General features: G+C 44.5%; 1 protein-coding gene across 2 annotated transcripts in view; it reads right to left on the reverse strand.

The window, feature by feature from the left end:
- RPGR (retinitis pigmentosa GTPase regulator) overlaps positions 1-23676 on the reverse strand; it is an 86216-nt gene that overhangs the window by 50052 nt on the left and 12488 nt on the right. For both annotated transcript variants that reach the window (XM_044283619.1, XM_044283618.1), the window contains exons 3-6: positions 21124-21216; positions 17086-17148; positions 6048-6206; positions 3820-3969 (exon numbers count right to left, since the gene is read on the reverse strand). In XM_044283619.1, coding sequence (XP_044139554.1) covers positions 3820-3969; positions 6048-6206; positions 17086-17148; positions 21124-21216 — 465 coding nt within the window. The remainder of the gene's footprint in view (positions 1-3819; positions 3970-6047; positions 6207-17085; positions 17149-21123; positions 21217-23676) is intronic.

A 23676-nucleotide genomic window follows, 5' to 3' on the forward strand; every position in this document is an offset into this window, starting at 1 on the left:
ACTCAGTAAATATCCTTGAACATTTTGTTTTCACTTTCTCATTATGAGGTTTTGAGTGCAGAATGATGGGGGAAAACATGATTATTTTTTATTTTAGTACAAGGCCACAACTTAAAGGGATTCTGTCACCTCCCCTAAGCCAAAAAACGATTTTAAAGCAGCCATGAAGCACAGCTTACCTGGATTAGGCTGTGCTCTTTTATCTTGAAATCCGTCCAGCAGTTACTGCAAAAAACGACTTTGATTGATATGTAAATGTGTCCTGAAGGTGCCCAGAGGGGCGTTTTTTTCTTCTTAGAGAGCCCAGTACCGCCCCTCTTTCAGTGCCCAGCCCGCCTTCCTTGTACTGTCTAACCGCCGCCTCCAGCCTGCCACAGCCTCTCCTCCCCCTCCCTCATGCCGAACGAACTCTTGCACAGGCGCAGTACCCACTGAGGGCTGCGCCTGTGCGATCAGCAGGAGACTGAGGGCAGCAGCTTCATCTTCGTCACTGGGCATGCGCCGAGCCCAGTGACGTCCGATGCTCGCTCTTCCCTCAGTCAGCAGGGAAGAGCGAGCATCGGACGTCACTGGGCTCGGCGCATGCCCAGTGACGAAGATGAAGCTGCTGCCCTCAGTCTCCTGCTGATCGCACAGGCGCAGCCCTCAGTGGGTACTGCGCCTGTGCGAGAGTTCGTTCGGCGTGAGGGAGGGGGAGGAGAGGCTGTGGCAGGCTGGAGGCGGCGGTTAGACAGTACAAGGAAGGCGGGCTGGGCACTGTAAGAGGGGCGGTACTGGGCTCTCTAAGAAGAAAAAAACGCCCCTCTGGGCACCTTCAGGACACATTTACATATCAATCAAAGTCGTTTTTTGCAGTAACTGCTGGACGGATTTCAAGATAAAAGAGCACAGCCTAATCCAGGTAAGCTGTGCTTCATGGCTGCTTTAAAATCGTTTTTTGGCTTAGGGGAGGTGACAGAATCCCTTTAAGATGTGAAAAAAGTGAAAGGGTCTGAAGACTTTTCAAATGCAAATGCATTGTATGTGCCTTTTTATAATGTTCTGATGATTTAGGACGTCACAATAAGAGGTGGAAGAATACTGTCTAACAGCAGGAAAGATCATATACGGATTGTAAGAAATACTGTATATGAGATTATTTGGCTGTGATCTAAATATGTCTGCTCCATTTAGAATCTATCTCCACCCATCTGAAAACGATGCTTTCATTTATCCCCAATATACTATTCCTGCTACACTCAAGCATGAATCCAGAAAGTTGATTGTTTGCCGGGATCATTACTCTCGTCAGTTGCTTTGGCCATCCATTTCCAAAATATCTATTCCTGATCCTAAAAAGGACCTGTCACCACTCCAGACTTATCTGTTTTAGCAAATGACAGTATTCCTTATAATATAAGAATGCTGGAACATCTGTTTTTATAGCTCTGCATTGTATAATGCCTACAATATTCATCCTAGAAATGTATAAATCAATTGACAAGTGGGTGGGTGTGTCAAAGGCTGACATGGTCCAATCAATATGAACAGGGTTAGAGACAAGCCTCTTAGAAGTGGAATGGTTACCTCCAGTTGACAATTTATTCATAAGAAAAGATGCTCTAGAATTATTTAGTGGGGAACACAAGTATTTACTGAAACAGACATGTCAGGACAGGTGACAGGTCCACTTTGAAGGGTTTTTCTGTAACCATAAGGCTGGTTTCACACGGGCGTTGCGGAAAAATGTGCGGGTGCGTTGCGGAAACACCCGCTATTTTTCCGCGCGAGTGCAAAACATTGTAATGCGTTTTGCACTCGCGTGAGAAAAATCGCGCATGTTTGGTACCCAAACCCGAACTTCTTCACAGAAGTTCGGGCTTGGGATTGATGTTCTGAAGATTCTATTATTTTCCCTTATAACATGGTTATAAGGGAAAATAATAGCATTCTGAATACAGAATGCTTAGTATAATAGCGCTGGAAGGGTTAAAAAAAATAAAAAAGTTAACTCACCTTATCCCCATAATCGTGTAGTTCCCGGTCGGTCTCTTCTTTAGCTGTGGGCTGAATGACCTGTGGTGATGTCAGATCACATGCTCCAATCACATGGTCCATCACCATGGTGATGGAGCATGTGATCTGACATCACCACAGGTCCTTTCGCCACAGCTAAAGAACAGACCGACCGGGAACTACGCGATCATGGGGATAAGGTGAGTTAACTTTTTTATTTTTTTTAACCCTCCCAGCACTATTATACTAAGCATTCTGTATTTAGAATGCTATTATTTTCCCTTATAACATGGTTATAAGGGAAAATAATACAGTGAATAGACTGTCACCTAGAACCCATGCGTGAAAATCGCACCGCATCCGCACTTGCTTGCGGATGCTTGCGATTTTCACGCAACCCCATTCATTTCTATGGGGCCTGCGTTACGTGAAAAACGCAGAATATAGAACATGCTGCGATTTTCACGCAACGCATAAGTGATGCGTGAAAATCACCGCTCATGTGAACAGCCCCATAGAAATGAATGGGTCAGGATTCAGTGCGGGTGCAATCCATTCAACTCACGCATCGCACCCGCGCGGAAATCTCGCCCGTGTGAAAGGGGCCTAATACTGATGGCCATCCTTCGATAAAGCCATCAATATCTGATTGATGGTGGTCTAATTATAGGTAATATTAGCTGACTGCAGGGATCTCGTCTTCGTTGCATAGGATTCACCACTTGAGATGGCCCCGGTGTAGTTGGCTGCTGACTCACAGGGATCACTGGTGTGAAGCACTGAAGATTCAGGCAATATTTGTAGCCAGGAGACAGGCTGTGGTGAGGTTTTCCACAGTTCAACCTTATCTGAGAAATATGTCTAAAGTCAACGCAGGTTGCTAAGGTCAAGGCAGGTAGCAGAGTCAGTTATCAGGCAGAAGTTCAGTACACATGCAATCAGACAGAATAACGTAACTTTACTGGTTAACTAGTAACTAGGAACCTGAAGCTCAGGCGCCCTCCCACTAGGTATACCAATATACACAGGGAAAGCCAGCCATAGGCTGGGAAAGAATTTGGACATGTGTGTCCTGTCTGTTTAAGAGGCCAAGAGCTAGCACGTATGCCCTAGAGACAGACTAGGAGGCCTAGCAGAGAAAGGCAGGCCACAGCCAGCAGAAGATGCTGGCCGGGGGAAGGAGGAGCAAGGCAGCGGCAGACATCTGAGTGGGTAGCGGGGTGCCCGTGCCTGCAAAAAGAAGCGGGGAAGCAGCAAGCACCAGACACCAGTGCAACACACCGTTTACAAGCAGCATTTTAAAACCAATTAAGGCAAAGGTTATTCGATAATGAGGAGAAAGTAGATATACTTTAGGTCAAGTGTTCCGCTCACAGACTCTGGCCAATAACATCTTGTGGCATGTCTCAATGAGGTGTCAGAAGATGTTTAAAGGGTTATTCCAGCTAGTTAAAGTTATCCCAGTTGTAGAATCCCCACTGATAACGAGAACGGGCGCCCCGTATTCCCTGCAGCCCCCCTTAAAAGAACAAAGTGGCCGGTCACACGTGGGGCTCTATTTATTTCTATGGAAGTTCTGGAGATAGCCGAGTAGATAGAAAAGAATGGAGTGGCCGCACACATGACGACCGGCCGCTCCGTTCTTTTCAGGGGGCTGAAGGGGGTACTGGGTTTTTGTGATTGGTGGGGGTCCCAAAGGTAGAACCCCTACTGATCTAATAGTTATCCCCTATCCTACGGATAGGGCATAATTTTTATTCAAGGAAATACCCCTTTAAGTCCATATAGCATTTAATATGTATATAAGAGATGAATGTTACTTACGCGTTACAAATGCTGAATGGTAATAGCCACAGGAAATCCAAGAAATAGGCTTCCCAATATCTATCTGGTGAGGAGTGTAGATGTTTTTCTCACTACCAAGGCCCAGCTGACCTTCTGAATTTTCACCCCACATGTAAAGTTTCCCATCCGCTAAAATTAAACAGAAATATTGTTAAAGGAGATCTTAATATCTGCTATTTATTAGCAATAAATTCACACCTCTCTGATGGAACGGAAATGATCTTATGTTATTACTAGTATTACACAGGAGGCTGAGAGCGCCTATCAATAACCTGCTTCTTATAATAGCTGCATGCAATAACCTGATGTGCGCGCTTCTTTTCCTGTTCAGCAGATGTGCGCGCTTCTTTTCCTGTTCAGCAGATGTGCGCGCTTCTTTTCCTGTTCAGCAGATGTGCGCGCTTCTTTTCCTGTTCAGATGTGCGCGCTTCTTTTCCTGTTCAGCAGATGTGCGCGCTTCTTTTCCTGTTCAGCAGATGTGCGCGCTTCTTTTCCTGTTCAGCAGATGTGCGCGCTTCTTTTCCTGTTCAGCAGATGTGCGCACTTCTTTTCCTGTTCAGCAGATGTGCGCGCTTCTTTTCCTGTTCAGCAGATGTGCGCGCTTCTTTTCCTGTTCAGCAGATGTGCGTGCTTCTTTTCCTGTTCAGCAGATGTGCACGCTTCTTTTCCTGTTCAGCAGATGTGCGCGCTTCTTTTCCTGTTCAGCAGATGTGCCCGCTTCTTTTCCTGTTCAGCAGATGTGCCCGCTTCTTTTCCTGTTCAGCAGATGTACTCGCTTCTTTTCCTGTTCAGATGTACTCGCTTCTTTTCCTGTTCAGCAGATGTGTGCGCTTTTTTTCCTGTTCACCAGATGTGTGCGCTTTTTTTTCCTGTTCAGCAGATGTGTGCGCTTTTTTTTCCTGTTCAGCAGATGTGTGTGCTTCTTTTCCTGTTCATCAGATATGTTTGTGCGTCTTTTCCTGTTCATCAGATATGTTTGTGCGTCTTTTCCTGTTCCGCAGATATGTGTGCGCTTCTTTTCCTGTTCATCAGATATGTTTGTGCGTCTTTTCCTGTTCAGCAGATGTGTGTGCGCTTCTTTTCCTGTTCATCAGATATTTTTGTGCATCTTTTCCTGTTCAGCAGATATGTGTGCGCTTCTTTTCCTGTTCAGCAGATGTGTGCGCGCTTCTTTTCCTGTTCAGCAGGTGTGTGCGCGCTTCTTTTCCTGTTCAGCAGATATGTGTGCGCTTCTGTTCATATCCTACCTTTTGCAGTGTGGGGACATGGACCCAAAAGCCCATGGAAGTGCTTCGTAGTGCTTGCGGACTTCTGATCTGTGCCTCCGCTCTGCACCATGCTGTATCTTGTGGATTGCGGTCTGCAATACGGGCATGGATGGCCTTCGATCATGTGAATCATCCCTAAAGCGTGTCTAAACTTTCAGATAACTTTTTAGAATAAGCTTTAATATGTGTATACATGAGTGACAGCACTATATCTGGCCTTTATATATGGCAGATTATAGCAGTTTTCTCCTTTGCATGCAGCATTTCTAATTCCCTTTTGTGTCTGAACTGGTGGATGGGGACTATCTCTACCTAGAGACAAGAGATTATGGTAATAACTGTTTATCATTTAGAAGCATCATTACATGCCTTTATAGAGAAGTACTGAGCAGTACAGATGTTAATAAAGCATTTGGGGTGATATATAACATTTACTATCAACTGTTGAATCTGCTGAATTATTCCTGTGTTGTGTCTGTCTGTCTCTTTGTCTCTCACTGTACTGTTTCTCTTCACACTTCCTCCCTTCTCCTTCCCTCTCCATTGATTCTATGAGATGATCCTTTAGTGAGCAGGCAGCAATTTCTCACACATTTCAGAAAGAATATTAGTTTAGAAAAGAGGGGAGGAAGCCACATGTTCAAAATTTTTATGCAGTTTTTGAAGCCAAAACCAGTCGTATCTGTCTTTTCTACTTTCTTTTCTTTTAAGATCCACACTTTATTTTGGCTTAAAAAACTGCATCAAAAAACCTGAACGTGTGGCAGCACCCTAAGAAAACACTTCACTGGTCAGAAAATGCAACCAGGTCATGTCATCATAATCTCAGAAGAAAGTTAGGAAATGCTTCTCTGGTGAAATACATTTTTGAGGTCCATATGTAATATTACCAGTGGTTGCCCCAGTGTGCAGATGTTAATGTGTGAAAAGGTCTCTTACCGGTCAGGGCAGCAGATGTACTTGATCCAGCTGACAGCTGTTTGATTTTGTACTGCCCATTAAAGAAGGCAATTTCATGAAAGCTTGATCTTTCTGTGGTGTCACTGAGTCCCAGCTGTCCTTCACTATTCCAGCCCGAGGAGTAAACCTTTCCTTGTGCTATAAAACAGAAATCGTACAGGTGTAAACTGATATTTCCTCAAGACTGAACTGCAAAGGCCTTTCTACTCATCATCCTCCAGATTGAGCTGAATCATGTGTCTCCAGTCATGATGCAAGTCTTTGACTATCAAGGGTGTTTGCAGACAGAAAAAAAAGAAGAACCTAGGGGGTCATTTACTATCGGATACACGCTAGTTTTCTGGTGTATATCTGTCGCAGATTGCAGCACAAAGGTTATTTGCGCCGCAATCTTCGATTCTTCTCCACTCACTCCAGGTCTAAAAAAGGAGGTGTGGCGTGGGCACAGAATGGGCAGCAGGCCCATCTCATTTATAATTCTCTACACCTGTTCTAGGCGTAGAAAATGTTCTACATCTATGCCAGCAAGGAAGCTAGCGTAGATTAAGACTGGCGGTGGATGCGCCAAAGTTATGTAGAGGCAAACGTCTCTACATAACTTTGGCGCATCCCCCTCCAGCGCAGGGGTTATTAAGACCAGTCCTAATAAATGACCCTTAGGTTTTTGGGAGCTAGTGAGAGGTTTGGTCTGGGAAAACAGGTATTTTCTTTTCAGCATGTTCTGCTGGGCTGATTTACAGCCAGGTGAGGTCAAATACCGGACCGGATTTTAAGTGCCGGTCTGGGTTTTGGCAGCACCTGGCTGTCCTTAAATACGTAGCCATGTCTCTGTGTTGGGATCTGGGAGCCTTGTGTCTGGATGAAGGCTTGCTACCTGTTTGGCGTGAAAACAGGTTGGTGCTGCTATGGTCAAGGACTCTTTGAGGCAGTATTGCCACATGGTGTGAATTACCACCAACACCGCAAGGTGACTTTTTGTTTGAATATGACAGCTTGTTTTGTCACTTGCCTAAAGTGTAAATAAAACACTGAACTGTTTGATCCAAAGAACTTGTTTTTGCCTCTATACTGCGTCCACTAATCCTGTCTACCAGAGCGAAACCCCACAGTATATGTATATATATATATATATATATATATATATATACATACATACAGTGGAGGAAATAATTATTTGACCCCTCACTGATTTTGTAAGTTTGTCCAATGACAAAGAAATGAAAAGTCTCAGAACAGTATCATTTCAATGGTAGGTTTATTGTAACAGTGGCAGATAGCACATCAAAAGGAAAATCGAAAAAATAACTTTAAATAAAAGATAGCAACTGATTTGCATTTCATTGAGTGAAATAAGTATTTGAACCCTCTAACCAAAAAAGACTTAATACTTGGTGGAAAAACCCTTGTTTGCAAGCACAGAGGTCAAACGTTTCTTGTAATTGATGACCAAGTTTGCGCACATTTTAGGAGGAATGTTGGTCCACTCCTCTTTGCAGATCATCTCTAAATCCCTAAGGTTTCGAGGCTGTCTCTGTGCAACTCTGAGCTTGAGCTCCCTCCATAGGTTTTCGATTGGATTAAGGTCCGGAGACTGACTAGGCCACTCCATGACCTTAATGTGCTTCTTCTTGAGCCACTCCTTTGTTGCCTTTGCTGTATGTTTTGGGTCATTGTCGTGCTGGAACACCCATCCACGACCCATTTTCAGTTTCCTGGCAGAGGGAAGGAGGTTGTCGCTCAGGATTTCACGATACATGGCTCCGTCCATTTTCCCGTTTATGCGAATAAGTTGTCCTGTGCCCTTAGCAGAAAAACACCCCCAAAGCAAAATGTTTCCACCCCCATGCTTGACGGTGGGGACGGTGTTTTGGGGGTCATAGGCAGCATTTTTCTTCCTCCAAACACAGCGAGTTGAGTTAATGCCAAAGAGCTCTATTTTGGTCTCATCAGACCACAGCACCTTCTCCCAGTCACTCTCTGAATCATTCAGGTGTTCATTGGCAAACTTCAGACGAGCCTGCACATGTGCCTTCCTGAGCAGGGGGACCTTGCGAGCCCTGCAGGATTTTAATCCATTGCGGTGTAATGTGTTTCCAATGGTTTTCTTGGTGACTGTGGTCCCTGCTAATTTGAGGTCATTAACCACCTCCCGACCGCCGTACGCGTATATGCGTCCGGGAGGTGGTTGCTTTATTCCTCCTGGACGCATATACGCGTCTTCTCGCGAGACGAGAGATTTCCTGTGAACGCGCGCGCACAGGCGCGCGCGCTCACAGGAACAGAAGGTAAGCGAGTGGATCTCCAGCCTGCCAGCGGCGATCGCTCGCTGGCAGGCTGGAGATCCGAATTTTTTAACCCCTAACAGGTATATTAGACGCTGTTTTCATAACAGCGTCTAATATACCTCCTACCTGGTCCTCTGGTGGTCCCTTTTGTTAGGATCGACCACCAGAGGACTCAGGTAGGTCAGTACTGTCCCACCAAACACCACACTACACTACACTACACCCCCCCCCCCGAAACTTATTAACCCCTTATAAACCCCTGATCACCCCATATAAACTCCCTGATCACCCCCCTGTCATTGATCACCGCCCTGTCATTGATCACCCCCCTGTCAGGCTCCGTTCAGACGTCCGCATGATTTTTACGGATCCGATCCATGTATCCATGGATCCGTAAAAATCATTACGGACGTCTGAATGGAGCCTTACAGGGGGGTGATCAATGACAGGCGGGTGATCACCCATATACACTCCCTGATCACCCCCTGTCATTGATCACCGCCCTGTCAGGCTCCATTCAGACGTCCGCATGATTTTTACGGATCCGATCCATGTATCCATGGATCCGGAAAAATCATGCGGACGTCTGAATGGAGCCTTACAGGGGGGTGATCAATGACAGGCGGGTGATCACCCATATACACTCCCTGATCACCCCCTGTCATTGATCACCGCCCTGTCAGGCTCCATTCAGACGTCCGCATGATTTTTACGGATCCGATCCATGTATCCATGGATCCGTAAAAATCATGCGGACGTCTGAATGGAGCCTTACAGGGGGGTGATCAATGACAGGCGGGTGATCACCCATATACACTCCCTGATCACCCCCTGTCATTGATCACCGCCCTGTCAGGCTCCATTCAGACGTCCGCATGATTTTTACGGATCCGATCCATGTATCCATGGATCCGTAAAAATCATGCGGACGTCTGAATGGAGCCTTACAGGGGGGTGATCAATGACAGGCGGGTGATCACCCATATACACTCCCTGATCACCCCCTGTCATTGATCACCCCCCTGTCATTGATCACCCCCCTGTAAGGCTCCATTCAGACGTCCGCATGATTTTTACGGATCCGATCCATGTATCCATGGATCCGTAAAAATCATGCGGACGTCTGAATGGAGCCTTACAGGGGGGGGTGATCAGTGACAGGGGGGTGATCACCCTGATTACCCTGATCACCCCCTGTCATTGATAACCCCCCTGTAAGGCTCCATTCAGACGTCCGCATGCGTTCTGTGGATCCGATCCATGTATCCATGGATCCGTAAAAAATCATGCGGATGTCTGAATGGAGCCTTACAGGGGGGGTGATCAGTGACAGGGGGGTGATCACCCTGATTACCCTGATCACCCCCTGTCATTGATAACCCCCCTGTAAGGCTCCATTCAGACGTCCGCATGCGTTCTGTGGATCCGATCCATGGATCCATGGATCCGTAAAAAATCATGCGGATGTCTGAATGGAGCCTTACAGGGGGGGTGATCAGTGACAGGGGGGTGATCACCCTGATTACCCTGATCACCCCCTGTCATTGATAACCCCCCTGTAAGGCTCCATTCAGACGTCCGCATGCGTTTTGTGGATCCGATCCATGTATCCATGGATCCGTAAAAATCATGCGGACGTCTGAATGGAGCCTTACAGGGGGGTGATCAATGACAGGCGGGTGATCACCCATATACACTCCCTGATCACCCCCTGTCATTGATCACCGCCCTGTCAGGCTCCATTCAGACGTCCGCATGATTTTTACGGATCCGATCCATGTATCCATGGATCCGTAAAAATCATGCGGACGTCTGAATGGAGCCTTACAGGGGGGTGATCAATGACAGGCGGGTGATCACCCATATACACTCCCTGATCACCCCCTGTCATTGATCACCGCCCTGTCAGGCTCCATTCAGACGTCCGCATGATTTTTACGGATCCGATCCATGTATCCATGGATCCGTAAAAATCATGCGGACGTCTGAATGGAGCCTTACAGGGGGGTGATCAATGACAGGCGGGTGATCACCCATATACACTCCCTGATCACCCCCTGTCATTGATCACCCCCCTGTCATTGATCACCCCCCTGTAAGGCTCCATTCAGACGTCCGCATGATTTTTACGGATCCGATCCATGTATCCATGGATCCGTAAAAATCATGCGGACGTCTGAATGGAGCCTTACAGGGGGGGGTGATCAGTGACAGGGGGGTGATCACCCTGATTACCCTGATCACCCCCTGTCATTGATAACCCCCCTGTAAGGCTCCATTCAGACGTCCGCATGCGTTCTGTGGATCCGATCCATGTATCCATGGATCCGTAAAAAATCATGCGGATGTCTGAATGGAGCCTTACAGGGGGGGTGATCAGTGACAGGGGGGTGATTACCCTGATCACCCCCTGTCATTGATAACCCCCCTGTAAGGCTCCATTCAGACGTCCGCATGCGTTCTGTGGATCCGATCCATGTATCCATGGATCCGTAAAAAATCATGCGGATGTCTGAATGGAGCCTTACAGGGGGGGTGATCAGTGACAGGGGGGTGATCACCCTGATTACCCTGATCACCCCCTGTCATTGATAACCCCCCTGTAAGGCTCCATTCAGACGTCCGCATGCGTTCTGTGGATCCGATCCATGGATCCATGGATCCGTAAAAATCATGCGGATGTCTGAATGGAGCCTTACAGGGGGGGTGATCAGTGACAGGGGGGTGATCACCCTGATTACCCTGATCACCCCCTGTCATTGATAACCCCCCTGTAAGGCTCCATTCAGACGTCCGCATGCGTTTTGTGGATCCGATCCATGTATCCATGGATCCGTAAAAAATCATGCGGATGTCTGAATGGAGCCTTACAGGGGGGGTGATCAGTGACAGGGGGGTGATCACCCTGATTACCCTGATCACCCCCTGTCATTGATAACCCCCCTGTAAGGCTCCATTCAGACGTCCGCATGCGTTCTGTGGATCCGATCCATGTATCCATGGATCCGTAAAAATCATGCGGACGTCTGAATGGAGCCTTACAGGGGGGGTGATCAGTGACAGGGGGGTGATCACCCTGATTACCCTGATCACCCCCTGTCATTGATAACCCCCCTGTAAGGCTCCATTCAGACGTCCGCATGCGTTCTGTGGATCTGATCCATGTATCCATGGATCCGTAAAAATCATGCGGACGTCTGAATGGAGCCTTACAGGGGGGGTGATCAATGACAGGGGGGTGATCAGGGAGTCTATATGGGTGATCACCCCCCTGTCATTGATCACCCCCCTGTCATTGATCACTCCCCCCCTGGTAAGGCTCCATTCAGCCATTTTTTTTGGCACAAGTTAGTGGACATTTTTTGTTTGTTTTTGTTTTTTCTTACTAAGTCTCATATTCCACTAACTTGTGTCAAAAAATAAAATCTCACATGAACTCACCATACCCCTCACGGAATCCAAATGCGTAAACATTTTTAGACATTTATATTCCAGACTTCTCACGCTTTAGGGCCCCTAAAAAGCCAGGGCAGTATAAATACCCCACATGTGACCCCATTTCGGAAAGAAGACACCCCAAGGTATTCCGTGAGGGGCATATTGAGTCCATGAAAGATTGAAATTTTTGTCCTAAGTTAGCGGAAAGTGAGACTTTGTGAGAAAAAAAAACAAAAAAAATCAATATCCGCTAACTTATGCAAAAAAAAAAAAAATTCTAGGAACTCGCCATGCCCCTCATTGAATACCTCGGGGTGTCTTCTTTCCAAAGTGGGGTCACATGTGGGGTATTTATACTGCCCTGGCTTTTTAGGGGCCCAAATGTGTGAGAAGAAGTCTGGGATCCAAATGTCTAAAAATGCCCTCCTAAAAGGAATTTGGGCCCCTTTGCGCATCTAGGCTGCAAAAAAGTGTCACACATCTGGTATCGCCGTACTCAGGAGAAGTTGGGGAATGTGTTTTGGGGTGTCATTTTACATATACCCATGCTGGGTGAGAAAAATATCTTGGTCAAATGCCAACTTTGTATAAAAAAATGGGAAAAGTTGTCTTTTGCCAAGATATTTCTCTCACCCAGCATGGGTATATGTAAAATGACCCCCCAAAACACATTGCCCAACTTCTCCTGAGTACGGCGATACCAGATGTGTCACACTTTTTTGCAGCCAAGGTGGGCAAAGGGGCACCTTTCGGATTTCGCAGGCCATTTTTTACACATTTTGATTTCAAGGTACTTCTTACACATTTGGGCCCCTAAATTGCCAGGGCAGTATAACTACGCCACAAGTGACCCCATTTTGGAAAGAAGACACCCCAAGGTATTCCGTGGGGGGCACGGCAAGTTCCTAGAAGTTTTTATTTTTTGTCACAATTTAGCGGAAAATGATGATTTTTCTTTTTTTTTCTTTTTTCCTTACAAAGTCTCATATTCCACTAACTTGCGACAAAAAATAAAAAATTCTAGGAACTCGCCATGCCCCTCACGGAATACCTTGGGGTGTCTTCTTTCCAAAATGGGGTCACTTGTGGGGTAGTTATACTGCCCTGGCAATTTAGGGGCCCAAATGTGTGAGAAGAACTTTGCAATCAAAATGTGTAAAAAATGCCCTGCAAAATCCGAAAGGTGCACTTTGGAATATGTGCCCCTTTGCCCACCTTGGCAGCAAAAAAGTGTGACACATCTGGTATCGCCGTACTCAGGAGAAGTTGGGCAATGTGTTTTGGGGTGTCATTTTACATATACCCATGCTGGGTGAGAAAAATATCTTGGTCAAATGCCAACTTTGTATAAAAAAATTGGAAAAGTTGTCTTTTGCCAAGATATTTCTCTCACCCAGCATGGGTATATGTAAAATGACAGCCCAAAACACATTCCCCAACTTCTCCTGAGTACGGCGATACCAGATGTGTGACACTTTTTTGCTGCCAAGGTGGGCAAAGGGGCGCATATTCCAAAGTGCACCTTTCGGATTTCACCGGTCATTTTTTACAGATTTTGATTGCAAAGTACTTCTCACACATTTGGGCCCCTAAATTGCCAGGGCAGTATAACTACGCCACAAGTGACCCCATTTTGGAAAGAAGACACCCCAAGGTATTCCGTGAGGGGCATGGCGAGTTCCTAGAATTTTTTATTTTTTGTCGCAAGTTAGTGGAATATGAGACTTTGTAAGGAAAAAAGAGAAAAAAAAAAATCATCATTTTCCGCTAACTTGTGACAAAAAATAAAAAATTCTAGGAACTCGCAGTGCCCCTCACGGAATACCTTAGGGTGTCTTCTTTCCAAAATGGGGTCACTTGTGGCGTAGTTATACTGCCCTGGCAATTTAGGGGCCCAAATGTGTGAGAAGTACTTTGCAATCAAAATGTGTAAAAAATGCCCTGCAAAATCCGAAAGGTGCACTTTGGAATATGTGCCCCTTTGCCCACCTTGGCAGCAAAAAAGTGTGACACATCTGGTATCGCCGTACTCAGGAGAAGTTGGGGAATGTGTTTTGGGGTGTCATTTTACATATACCTATGCTGGGTGAGAAAAATATCTTGGTCAAATGCCAACTTTGTATAAAGAAATGGGAAAAGTTATCTTTTGCCAAGATATTTCTCTCACCCTGCATGGGTATATGTAAAATGACACCCCAAAACACATTCCCCAACTTCTCCTGAGTACGGCGATACCACATGTGTGACACTTTTTTGCTGCCAAGGTGGGCAAAGGGGCGCATATTCCAAAGTGCACCTTTCGGATTTCACCGGTCATTTCTTACACATTTTGATTGCAAAGTTCTTCTCACACATTTGGGCCCCTAAATTGCCAGGGCAGTATAACTACCCCACAAGTGACCCCATTTTGGAAAGAAGACACCCCAAGGTATTCTGTGAGGGGCATGGTGAGTTCCTAGAATTTTTTATTTTTTGTCGCAAGTTAGTGGAATATGAGACTTTGTAAGAAAATAAATAAATAAATAAATCATCATCATTTTCCGCTAACTTGTGACAAAAAATAAAAAGTTCTATGAACTCACTATGCCCATCAGCGAATACCTTAGGGTGTCTACTTTCCGAAATGGGGTCATTTGTGGGGTTTTTCTACTGTCTGGGCATTGTAGAACCTCAGGAAACATGACAGGTGCTCAGAAAATCAGAGCCGTTTCAAAAAGCGGAAATTCACATTTTTGTACCATAGTTTGTAAATGCTATAACTTTTACCCAAACCATTTTTTTTTTGCCCAAACATTTTTTTTTATCAAAGACATGTAGAACTATAAATTTAGCGAAAAATTTATATATGGATGTCGTTTTTTTTGCAAAATTTCACAGCTGAAAGTGAAAAATGTCATTTTTTTGCAAAAAAAATCGTTACATTTTGATTAATAACAAAAAAAGTAAAAATGTCAGCAGCAATAAAATACCACCAAATGAAAGCTCCATTAGTGAGAAGAAAAGGAGGTAAAATTCATTTGGGTGGTAAGTTGCATGACCGAGCGATAAACGGTGAAAGTAGTGTAGTGCCGAAGTGTAAAAAGTGGCCTGGTCATGAAGGGGGTTTCACCTAGCGGGGCTGAAGTGGTTAACTAACTCCTCCCGTGTAGTTCTAGGATGCTTTTTCACCTTTCTCAGAACCATTGACACCCCACGAGGTGAGATCTTGCGTGGAGCCCCAGAGCGAGGTCGATTGATGGTCATTTTGTGCTCCTTCCATTTTCGAACAATCGCACCAACAGTTGTCACCTTCTCTCCCAGCTTCTTGCTAATGGTTTTGTAGCCCATTCCAGCCTTGTGCAGGTCTACAATTTTGTCTCTGACATCCTTGGACAGCTCTTTGGTCTTTCCCATGTTGGAGAGTTTGGAGTCTGCTTGATTGATTGATTCTGTGGACAGGTGTCTTTTATACAGGTGACTAGTTAAGACAGGTGTCCTTAATGAGGGTGACTAATTGAGTAGAAGTGTCTAACCACTCTGTGGGAGCCAGAACTCTTAATGGTTGGTAGGGGTTCAAATACTTATTTCACTCAATGAAATGCAAATCAGTTGCTATCTTTTATTTAAAGTTATTTTTTCGATTTTCCTTTTGATGTGCTATCTGCCACTGTTACAATAAACCTACCATTGAAATGATACTGTTCTGAGACTTTTCATTTCTTTGTCATTGGACAAACTTACAAAATCAGTGAGGGGTCAAATAATTATTTCCGCCACTGTATACACACACACATACATATGTATAGTACAGTCCATGCTGCGGGCTGCTTATACTGTATCTATGCATCAGGAGTCAAAGCGTCCTGCTCTCCAAGGCTTCCATATCTAACTGGGAAGCCAGTGCTGTAAAATAACATTACAGCCTACAGCGCCGGTTCCCCGACTGGATACAGCAGCTTAGGAAACAGTAGGACGCGCTGCCTCCTAATGCACAGCTATGAGCAGCCTGCAGCACAGACCGCAGCCGCTACGTGCTGCTACTTAGATCCTTTCTGCAATGCATTTAGAAAAACGATTATTGTGCACACTCCAGGGCTGTAATCATTTTACTATATAATTGGAAGTACACTTTGAATTGTTAGCTATTACAGCATGATAATGCCCATGCAACTATCCTTTAAAGAGAATATGTTATCCACTAAAATACAGTAACCAGTGAATAGCTTAATGGGGTTGTCCCCCGAAAAATATTCTACATTTTTTAAACCAACACATGGATCTGAACACTTCTGTAATTTTATGTAAATAAAATCTATCTGTATAGCGCCACCTGTTGTTTGCCCTTTTTCTACATTGTCTGTCCAGCCCACTGAGGTTGACATACATGCTCAGTTCCATCCTTCAACTGCCACCAGCTGCAGCATAAAGAACCCCTGAGAAAGTGCATGTCCCCAAGCTAGCAGAGCTATTGCAGCAATGAACAAGGAGATATCTGGATCCATGTGAGGTACAGGGCTGGTAATAAGTTTGTTAGAAAGAAACCTCCATGTACTATATAATATCTGATTGTAATTTTCTTACATTACTTGTTGGATAAGCCCATAAATAGACAAAAATTCCAAATCTGTCATTTTTTGTGTTGCACCCCTGGACTCCTAAGCTTGAGGGGACTCCTTCATCAACATGAAGCACGAGACCCAATTGCGGGCCTACAGAGGGGGAATGCGAGTGCAAACATAAAAATGATATAATCAGAATTTGTATCTATTAAAGGGTCACTGAGCTTTACAAAAATGTATGACATGTCAAAACGGCATAACAAAAGTTTTGATCGGTGGGGGTTGGTGATCGCTTAGCCCCCCACCGATCGCTAGAGCGATGAGAGTGGTCGCATAGCTTGCGCTCTCTTTCCTTAATACAGGTGACGGACTCTATAGAAAGTCTATGGGCCCGTTTCAGTTCTGTCTTCTCAAACGAGAAGTGAGAACGTGCTATGTGAGAGCTCCTCTTTCCTCGTTCAGACCCCCACCGATCAAAACCTTTGATATGCTATAGACACATCTGGGTGTCATTTTATCATTGCATTTGACTTATTTGGGGTTCAAAATGGTTTTCTTGTATTGGCCTTTGTTAAAAATGTTCAACAGTTTTTCCTTTACAGCTTCACTACATCTACAGACAAAAAAATGCTAAAAATGTTTAATAGAGATCAACTGAACAAACGCGTTTTATCCCAAATGCCCCAAAGGTGTTCATGGCCTTTAACTTTATTTTTATTTTTGAAGATGTCAAAAATAAGATTTCCAAAACCATACCTGTAGAAACCAAAGTGTGATTCCTTCCACATGCGGCAAGCTTTATTTTTTCAGATTTTAATGCTGCAAAACACAATACCGTAGAAGATGTTAGATGTTAAACTCCTGAGCTGTCTGTCACACGCTCGACTTTTTAATCCGTTGTTAATATACACTAGCACGCACTTTATAAATATATTCGTGTAGGCATCTCAGAAAATTAGGATGAAAAATCATCTGCTTAAAAAAAACACACACTGAACATAAAAAAGAAGAATTACAAATCAGCCGAGGGGCATAATTGCTGCAAACCCGGCTGCCTGCGAACTCCGCACTGCTAGAATAATCTGCAAACAGCGGGATTCATGTGTTACACTCGTTCCGTGAAACCAGAGTGATACGTTTCCTGCTGCTGGCTATAATCATTTCAAATATCTAAGAAGATTAGGGGTGTCAGAGTAACAAGCTAGAATCTGGAGATTCATCTGAGATATCGACAAACTAGATGACCCGCAGATACATGCAGAATTTATTAGTAAAGTGCCCATTTTAATCTTGAACGTTTTTTTTTTATTATTTTTTTTAACTGGGCACAAAACAAGTGAAAAATCTATTTTTCACCTTTTATACAGTTGCAATAAAACAATAGACAATCACAGTCTGCTTAAACTAATAACACACAAAGAATTAAACGTTACCATGTTTTTATTGAACACATCATGTAAACATTCACAGTGCAGGTGGAAAAAGTACCCCTAGACTAATGACATCTCCAAGAGCTAATTGGAGTGAGGTGTCAGCCAACTGGAGTCCAATCAATGAGATGAAATTGGAGGTGTTGGTTACAGCTGCTCTGCCCTATAAAAAAACACACACCAGTTCTGGGTTTGCTTTTCACAAGAAGCATTGCCTGATGTGAATGATGCCTCGCACAAAAGAGCTCTCAGAAGACCTACGATTAAGAATTGTTGACTTGCATAAAGCTGGAAAGGGTTATAAAAGTATCTCAAAAAGCCTTGCTGTTCATCAGTCCACGGTAAGACAAATTGGCTATAAATGGAGAAAGTTCAGCACTGCTGCTACTCTCCCTCGGAGTGGCCATCCTGTAAAGATGAATGCAAGAGCACAGCGCAGACTGCTCAATGAGGTGAAGAAGACTCCTAGAGTGTCAGCTAAAGACTTACAAAAGTCTCTGGCATATGCTAACATCCCTGTTAGCGAATCTACGATACGTAAACCACTAAACAAGAATGGATTTCATGGGAGGATACCACAGAGGAAACCACTGCTGTCCAAAAAAAACATTGCTGCACGTTTACAGTTTGCACAAGAGCACCTGGATGTTCCACAGCAGGACTGGCAAAATATTCTGTGGACAGATGAAACCAAAGTTAGGTTGTTTGGAAGAAACACACAACGCTATGTGTGGAGAAAAAGAGGCACAGCACACCAACATCAAAACCTTATCTCAACTGTGAAGTATGGTGGTGGGGGGCATCATGGTTTGGGGCCGATTTGCTGAGTCAAGGCCTGGACGGATTGCCATCATCGAAGGAAAAATTAATTCCCAAGTTTATCAAGACATTTTGCAGGAGAACTTAAGGCCATATGTCCACCAGCTGAAGCTCAACAGAAGATGGATGTTGCAACAGGACAACGACCCAAAGCATAGAAGTAAATCAACACCAGAATGGCTTAAACAGAAGAAAATACGCCTTCTGGAGTGGCCCAGTCAGAGTCCTGACCTCAACCTGATTGAGATGCTGTTGCATGACCTCAAGGAAGAGATTCACAGCAGACATCCCAAGAATATTGCTGAACTGAAACAGTTCTGTAAAGAGGAATGGTCAAGAATTACTTCTGACCGTTGTGCACGTCTGATCTGCAACTACAGGAAACATTTGGTTGAAGTTATTGCTGCCAAATGAGGTTCAACCAGTTATTAAATCCAAGGGTTCACATACTTTTTCCACCTGCACTGTGAATGTTTACATGGTGTGTTCAATAAAAACATGGTAACATTTAATTCTTGTTTAGTTATTAGTTTAAGCAGACTGCGATTGTCTATTATTGTGACTTAGATGAAGATCAGATCACATTTTATGACCAATTTGTGCAGAAATCCATATCATTCCAAAGGGTTCACATATTTTTTCTAGCAACTGTATGTCTCCTCATCCCTGGTCCTTGCTGGTCCTGCAGAGAAGATTTCACATCTATTGTTCATGTGACAACTGCTGCCACATGTGCACGAACAGCAAATGACTGCTGAGGCCAGTGATTGGCAGCAGTGGTTAAAAAAACAAAGGAGAAGGAAAAAGGAGCAACCGAGAGCGGAGTGGCAGAAAATATAAAAGGTGAGTAAAGGGGTTTTCCTTTATTTTATACAGTCCAGATTCTAAAAATCTGAGAAAACCCCTTTAATAGAGTTGTCATGATACCAGAATTTTTATTCCACTTCGATACCAATAAAAGTATTGTGATACTCGATACTACAAAAAAAACATACACACAAAAAAGACCCACACTTTAACCCCATGTTGCCGGGCAACAAGAGGTTAAGAGGTTAATGTGCAGGAATATTAAAAAAAATTTTGGTCGTGGCAAAGTATCGATTGCTGCGTAAATCAGGACTCAAGCCAGCACTACCCATATAGCCTCTCGTGCAAGGACCTGGTCCAGTCCGCAAACAATCCAGAAGAAAAAGGGAAAAGATGTCCAGCACTGAGATAAAAATAAAATCTTCAATCTTTATTTAGCTTAATGTAAAAATACATCTCGCCATGGAAAGCAGTAACGCAACCAATGCGTTTCTAACAGATCTTAGCCATATGAGTATCAATTGGCCATTATGTGAGGAGGTACAATGTGGCATCACTTAAAGGCGTTGTCCAGGTTCATAGCTGAACCCGGACAAACCTCCATTTTCACCCAGGCAGCCCCCCTGACTTGAGCATCGGAGTAGTTCATGCTCCGATGCTCTCCTTTGCCCTGCGCTAAATCGTGCAGGGCAAAGGCTCTTTTGTTTACAATAACACACTGCCGAGCGGAGGCTTCCGCCCAGCAGTGAGTTTAGTGACGTCACCGGCTCTGATGGGCGAGCTTTAGCGCTGCCCTATCCGTTTTACTGGCTACAGCAGCGATAAAGCCCGCCCATCAGTGTCGGTGAAGTCACCGGGCTCCCTGAGCAGCCAGAAGAAGAGGCTTCAGCTCGCCTGCAAGTGACCCGGTACATCACTGAGTATAAGAAAACAGTCACTTCCGGCTACAAATTTCCTATATGAAAACGGGGCTTCAGAAATATGTGGCAAAGGTAGGACATGTATGTATGTATTATGTATGTCACTCTAGTACTATTACACCAACGGCCCCAATCCCGGACAACCCCTTTAATAGTGTAAGGCACATGGAAATCGAAATTGATAAAATAATCTGTCTCACATAAACAGTAAACCCATCAACTACCTCCTCACATAATGGACAACATGGGGTCAATGTGTGAGGAACAACATAGAGTTACTCACTATTAATGTGAGGCAGGTGGTTTTATCAATTTGGATCACATACCTCACATTAACCCCATTTAGTCCATTATGTGAGGAGGTATATGATGGGGTTACTATTAGAGCTCATTCATACAACCTGTCACATGCCGGAGGCCCAAGGCAGACCTCCGGGACGTTATGCAAACAGGACACAAGCAAAACAGATGAAGGACCAAATGTAATAAAAGAACACGACAGTAAAGCAGGTTAGGCAATAGTGGTAGCACTACCACAGAACCAAGTGCACCGGCAGACCAGAGGCAAAACCTAGAGAGAGGAGAGCCAATGAGCCCCATTCTTCACAGAGCCCCTGGTGGTGGGGATGAACTGGGCCAAAGGCTCACTGGTCGCACCTCCAGGAAGGTCCGGGTACACTTGGCCCCTACCTGCAGAGAACCAGGCTGACAGAAAGACAGAGAATGGCATCAAGTCACAAAAGGCTATACGCCCTTATTACTGACCAGACTGCTGGAGGCCTGAGGAGGAACACCCCGAAGACCTTTCACCTTCTTACCTTTGACACGTTTCGGTTCGGTGATAACATTTCCAGATCCAATTCCCAGCTGCCCATTAATGTTGCTGCCAAAAACATAAAGTTTGCCATTTCCTAATGAGAAAAGAGAAGTCATTTAGCACCAGATCATGGAAATAAATAGTGGAAATGCTGGTGACGTACTGAAGCCATAACAGCAGTGGGCATCATGCTTTCCGCTGGAAAGTACCCACTATAATACCAGCCCTATATCTACAATTCTACACGGTACTATTACTACAATGTACGGATGGGGAGGGGGCATGTATGGACTGCGTTGTGGCGGTAATGTTTGCATGTGGCCACAGTCATAGTAAAATGGGAGCAGATACTATGGCCACTGCTAACAAAGACTTAAAAGGGATGTCCCACAAAACATACTTTACAAAACAGCAACTAGATCAGTATACTATTGTAATTGCATCTCATTATTATTTATTATTAAAGCGCCATTCATTCCATAGCGCTGTACATATGATAAGGGGTGCACATACATAATACAGACAATTGTACTAAGCATAAACAAGACGAACTGGTACAGAAGGAGAGAGGGCCCTGCCCGTGAGGGCTTACAATCTACATGGTATGGGAGAAGGATATAGTAGGTGAGGGTGAAGCTGGTCATGGCGGTATAGAGGCAGCAGGGTCACTGGTTGTAGGCTTGTCTGAAAAGGTGGGTTTTAGGTTTCTTTTGAAGGATTCCACTGTAGGCGAGAGTCTGATATGTTGGAGTAGTGAGTTCCAGAGTCTGGGGGATGCACGGGAGAAATCTTGGAGGCAATTGTGGGAAGAGGTGATAGGAGGAGAGAAGGAAGTCTTGTGAGGATCGGAGATTGCGTGTGGGGATGTATCGGGAAAGTAGCTCAGAGATGTAGGGAGGGGACAGGTTGTGGACGGCCTTGTATGTATTTGTTAGTAGTTTGAACTGAATTCGCTGGGCAATGGGGAGCCAGTGAAGGGATTGGCAGAGGGGGCAGGCAGAGGAGTAATAGGGTGAGAGGTGGATTAGTCGGGCAGCAGAGTTGAGGATAGATTCGAGGGGTGCAAAGGTGCTAGATGGAAGGCCACAGAGGAGAATGCTGCAGTAGTCTAGATGATGAGGGCATGTACAAGCATTTTCCCAGATGCAAAGTTGAGGAAAGCGCGGATGCGGGAGATGTTTTTGAGTTGGAGGCGGCAGGTAGTGGAAAGGGCTTAGATGTGCGGTTGGAAGGAGAGGGCAGAATCCAAGCTAACTCCCAGGCAGCGAACTTGGTTGACCAAGGGAGAGTGTGCAGCCCTTGATCGTGATAGATAGGTCTGTTGGGGGGGTTGAGCAAGATGGGGGAAAGATGATGAGTTCTGTTTTATCCATGTTAAGTTTTTAGAAAGCGAAAGGCGAAGAAGGATGATATGGAAGATTTAGTATAGCCACTACGTTACTGAATAAAATCGACGTGCATAGCGCCACCTGCTGTTTCTTAATTTCCTTATTTTTCTGTCCACTTTGTTGAGGTGGTCGCACATGCTCAGTTCCAATGTGGTTGTGGTTTTCACAAGTGAAACACATTAAAGCAGTTATCAAGGAATGGATAATGATGACCTATTCTCAGGACAGGTTATCATTATCACACTGGCAGGGGTCCAAGTCCTGGCATCCCCACCGATCAGCTGTTTCAGGGAGCCGTTGCACTCACTGGAGCTCTGGTGAGCACAGCGCCAAGCACTGTATTGTGGCAGTGCTTGGTACTGCAGATCAGCCCAATCACTTCAATGGGGATAACCACTGCCGATCTGATATTGATGATCTATCCAGAGGATGAATCATCAATATTCATTACCGGATAACCCCATTCATTTAACATGTTTCACCGGGCAAAACCATAAGCATATATTTTTTTTCTTCAAATATGGCTATGATGCAATTTTATTTGCATCGTTTGAATATAACCCTACAGGCAATCAGAGTAGAATCTGTATTAACCCTTAGGATATCGGAGGCTTTTTCGTTTTAATTTTTCTTCCCTATCTTCCTTGAGCCATAACTTTTTTATATTTCCATTCACATAGCTGTATGAGGGCTTATTTTTTGCGGCACAAGTTGTACTTTCTAATGCCACCATTAATTAGAGGATACAATGTAGTGGAAAGCGGTAAAAAAATTCCAAATAGGGTGGAATTGGAAAAGAAAACAACACAATTCCTCCAGCGTTTTACAGGTTTTGTTCACACGGCGTTCCGTTTGTTGCTCTTCATTCTCTGGGTCAGTACAATTACAACGACACCCCATATGTATGTAAAGGTTTTTTATGTCTGAATAGTGTAAAAATAAATTTAAACTATGAAAAAGAATCTGTAGTTTATACTGATACCATTTTGGAGTGTGTGTGACTTTTTTATCACATTTTATTGGGTAAGAGAAGCAATGAAAAAATGGCAAATTGGCCATTTTGACCCTTTTTTTCCATTACGCCATTTGCAGTATTGGAAAAATATTTTTATAGTACAGGCGTTTTCGGTGGCGGTAATACCCATGATGTTTACATTTTTTTATTT

This window comes from Bufo gargarizans, chromosome 3 (assembly GCF_014858855.1).
Source record: "Bufo gargarizans isolate SCDJY-AF-19 chromosome 3, ASM1485885v1, whole genome shotgun sequence".
NCBI lineage: Eukaryota > Metazoa > Chordata > Amphibia > Anura > Bufonidae > Bufo > Bufo gargarizans.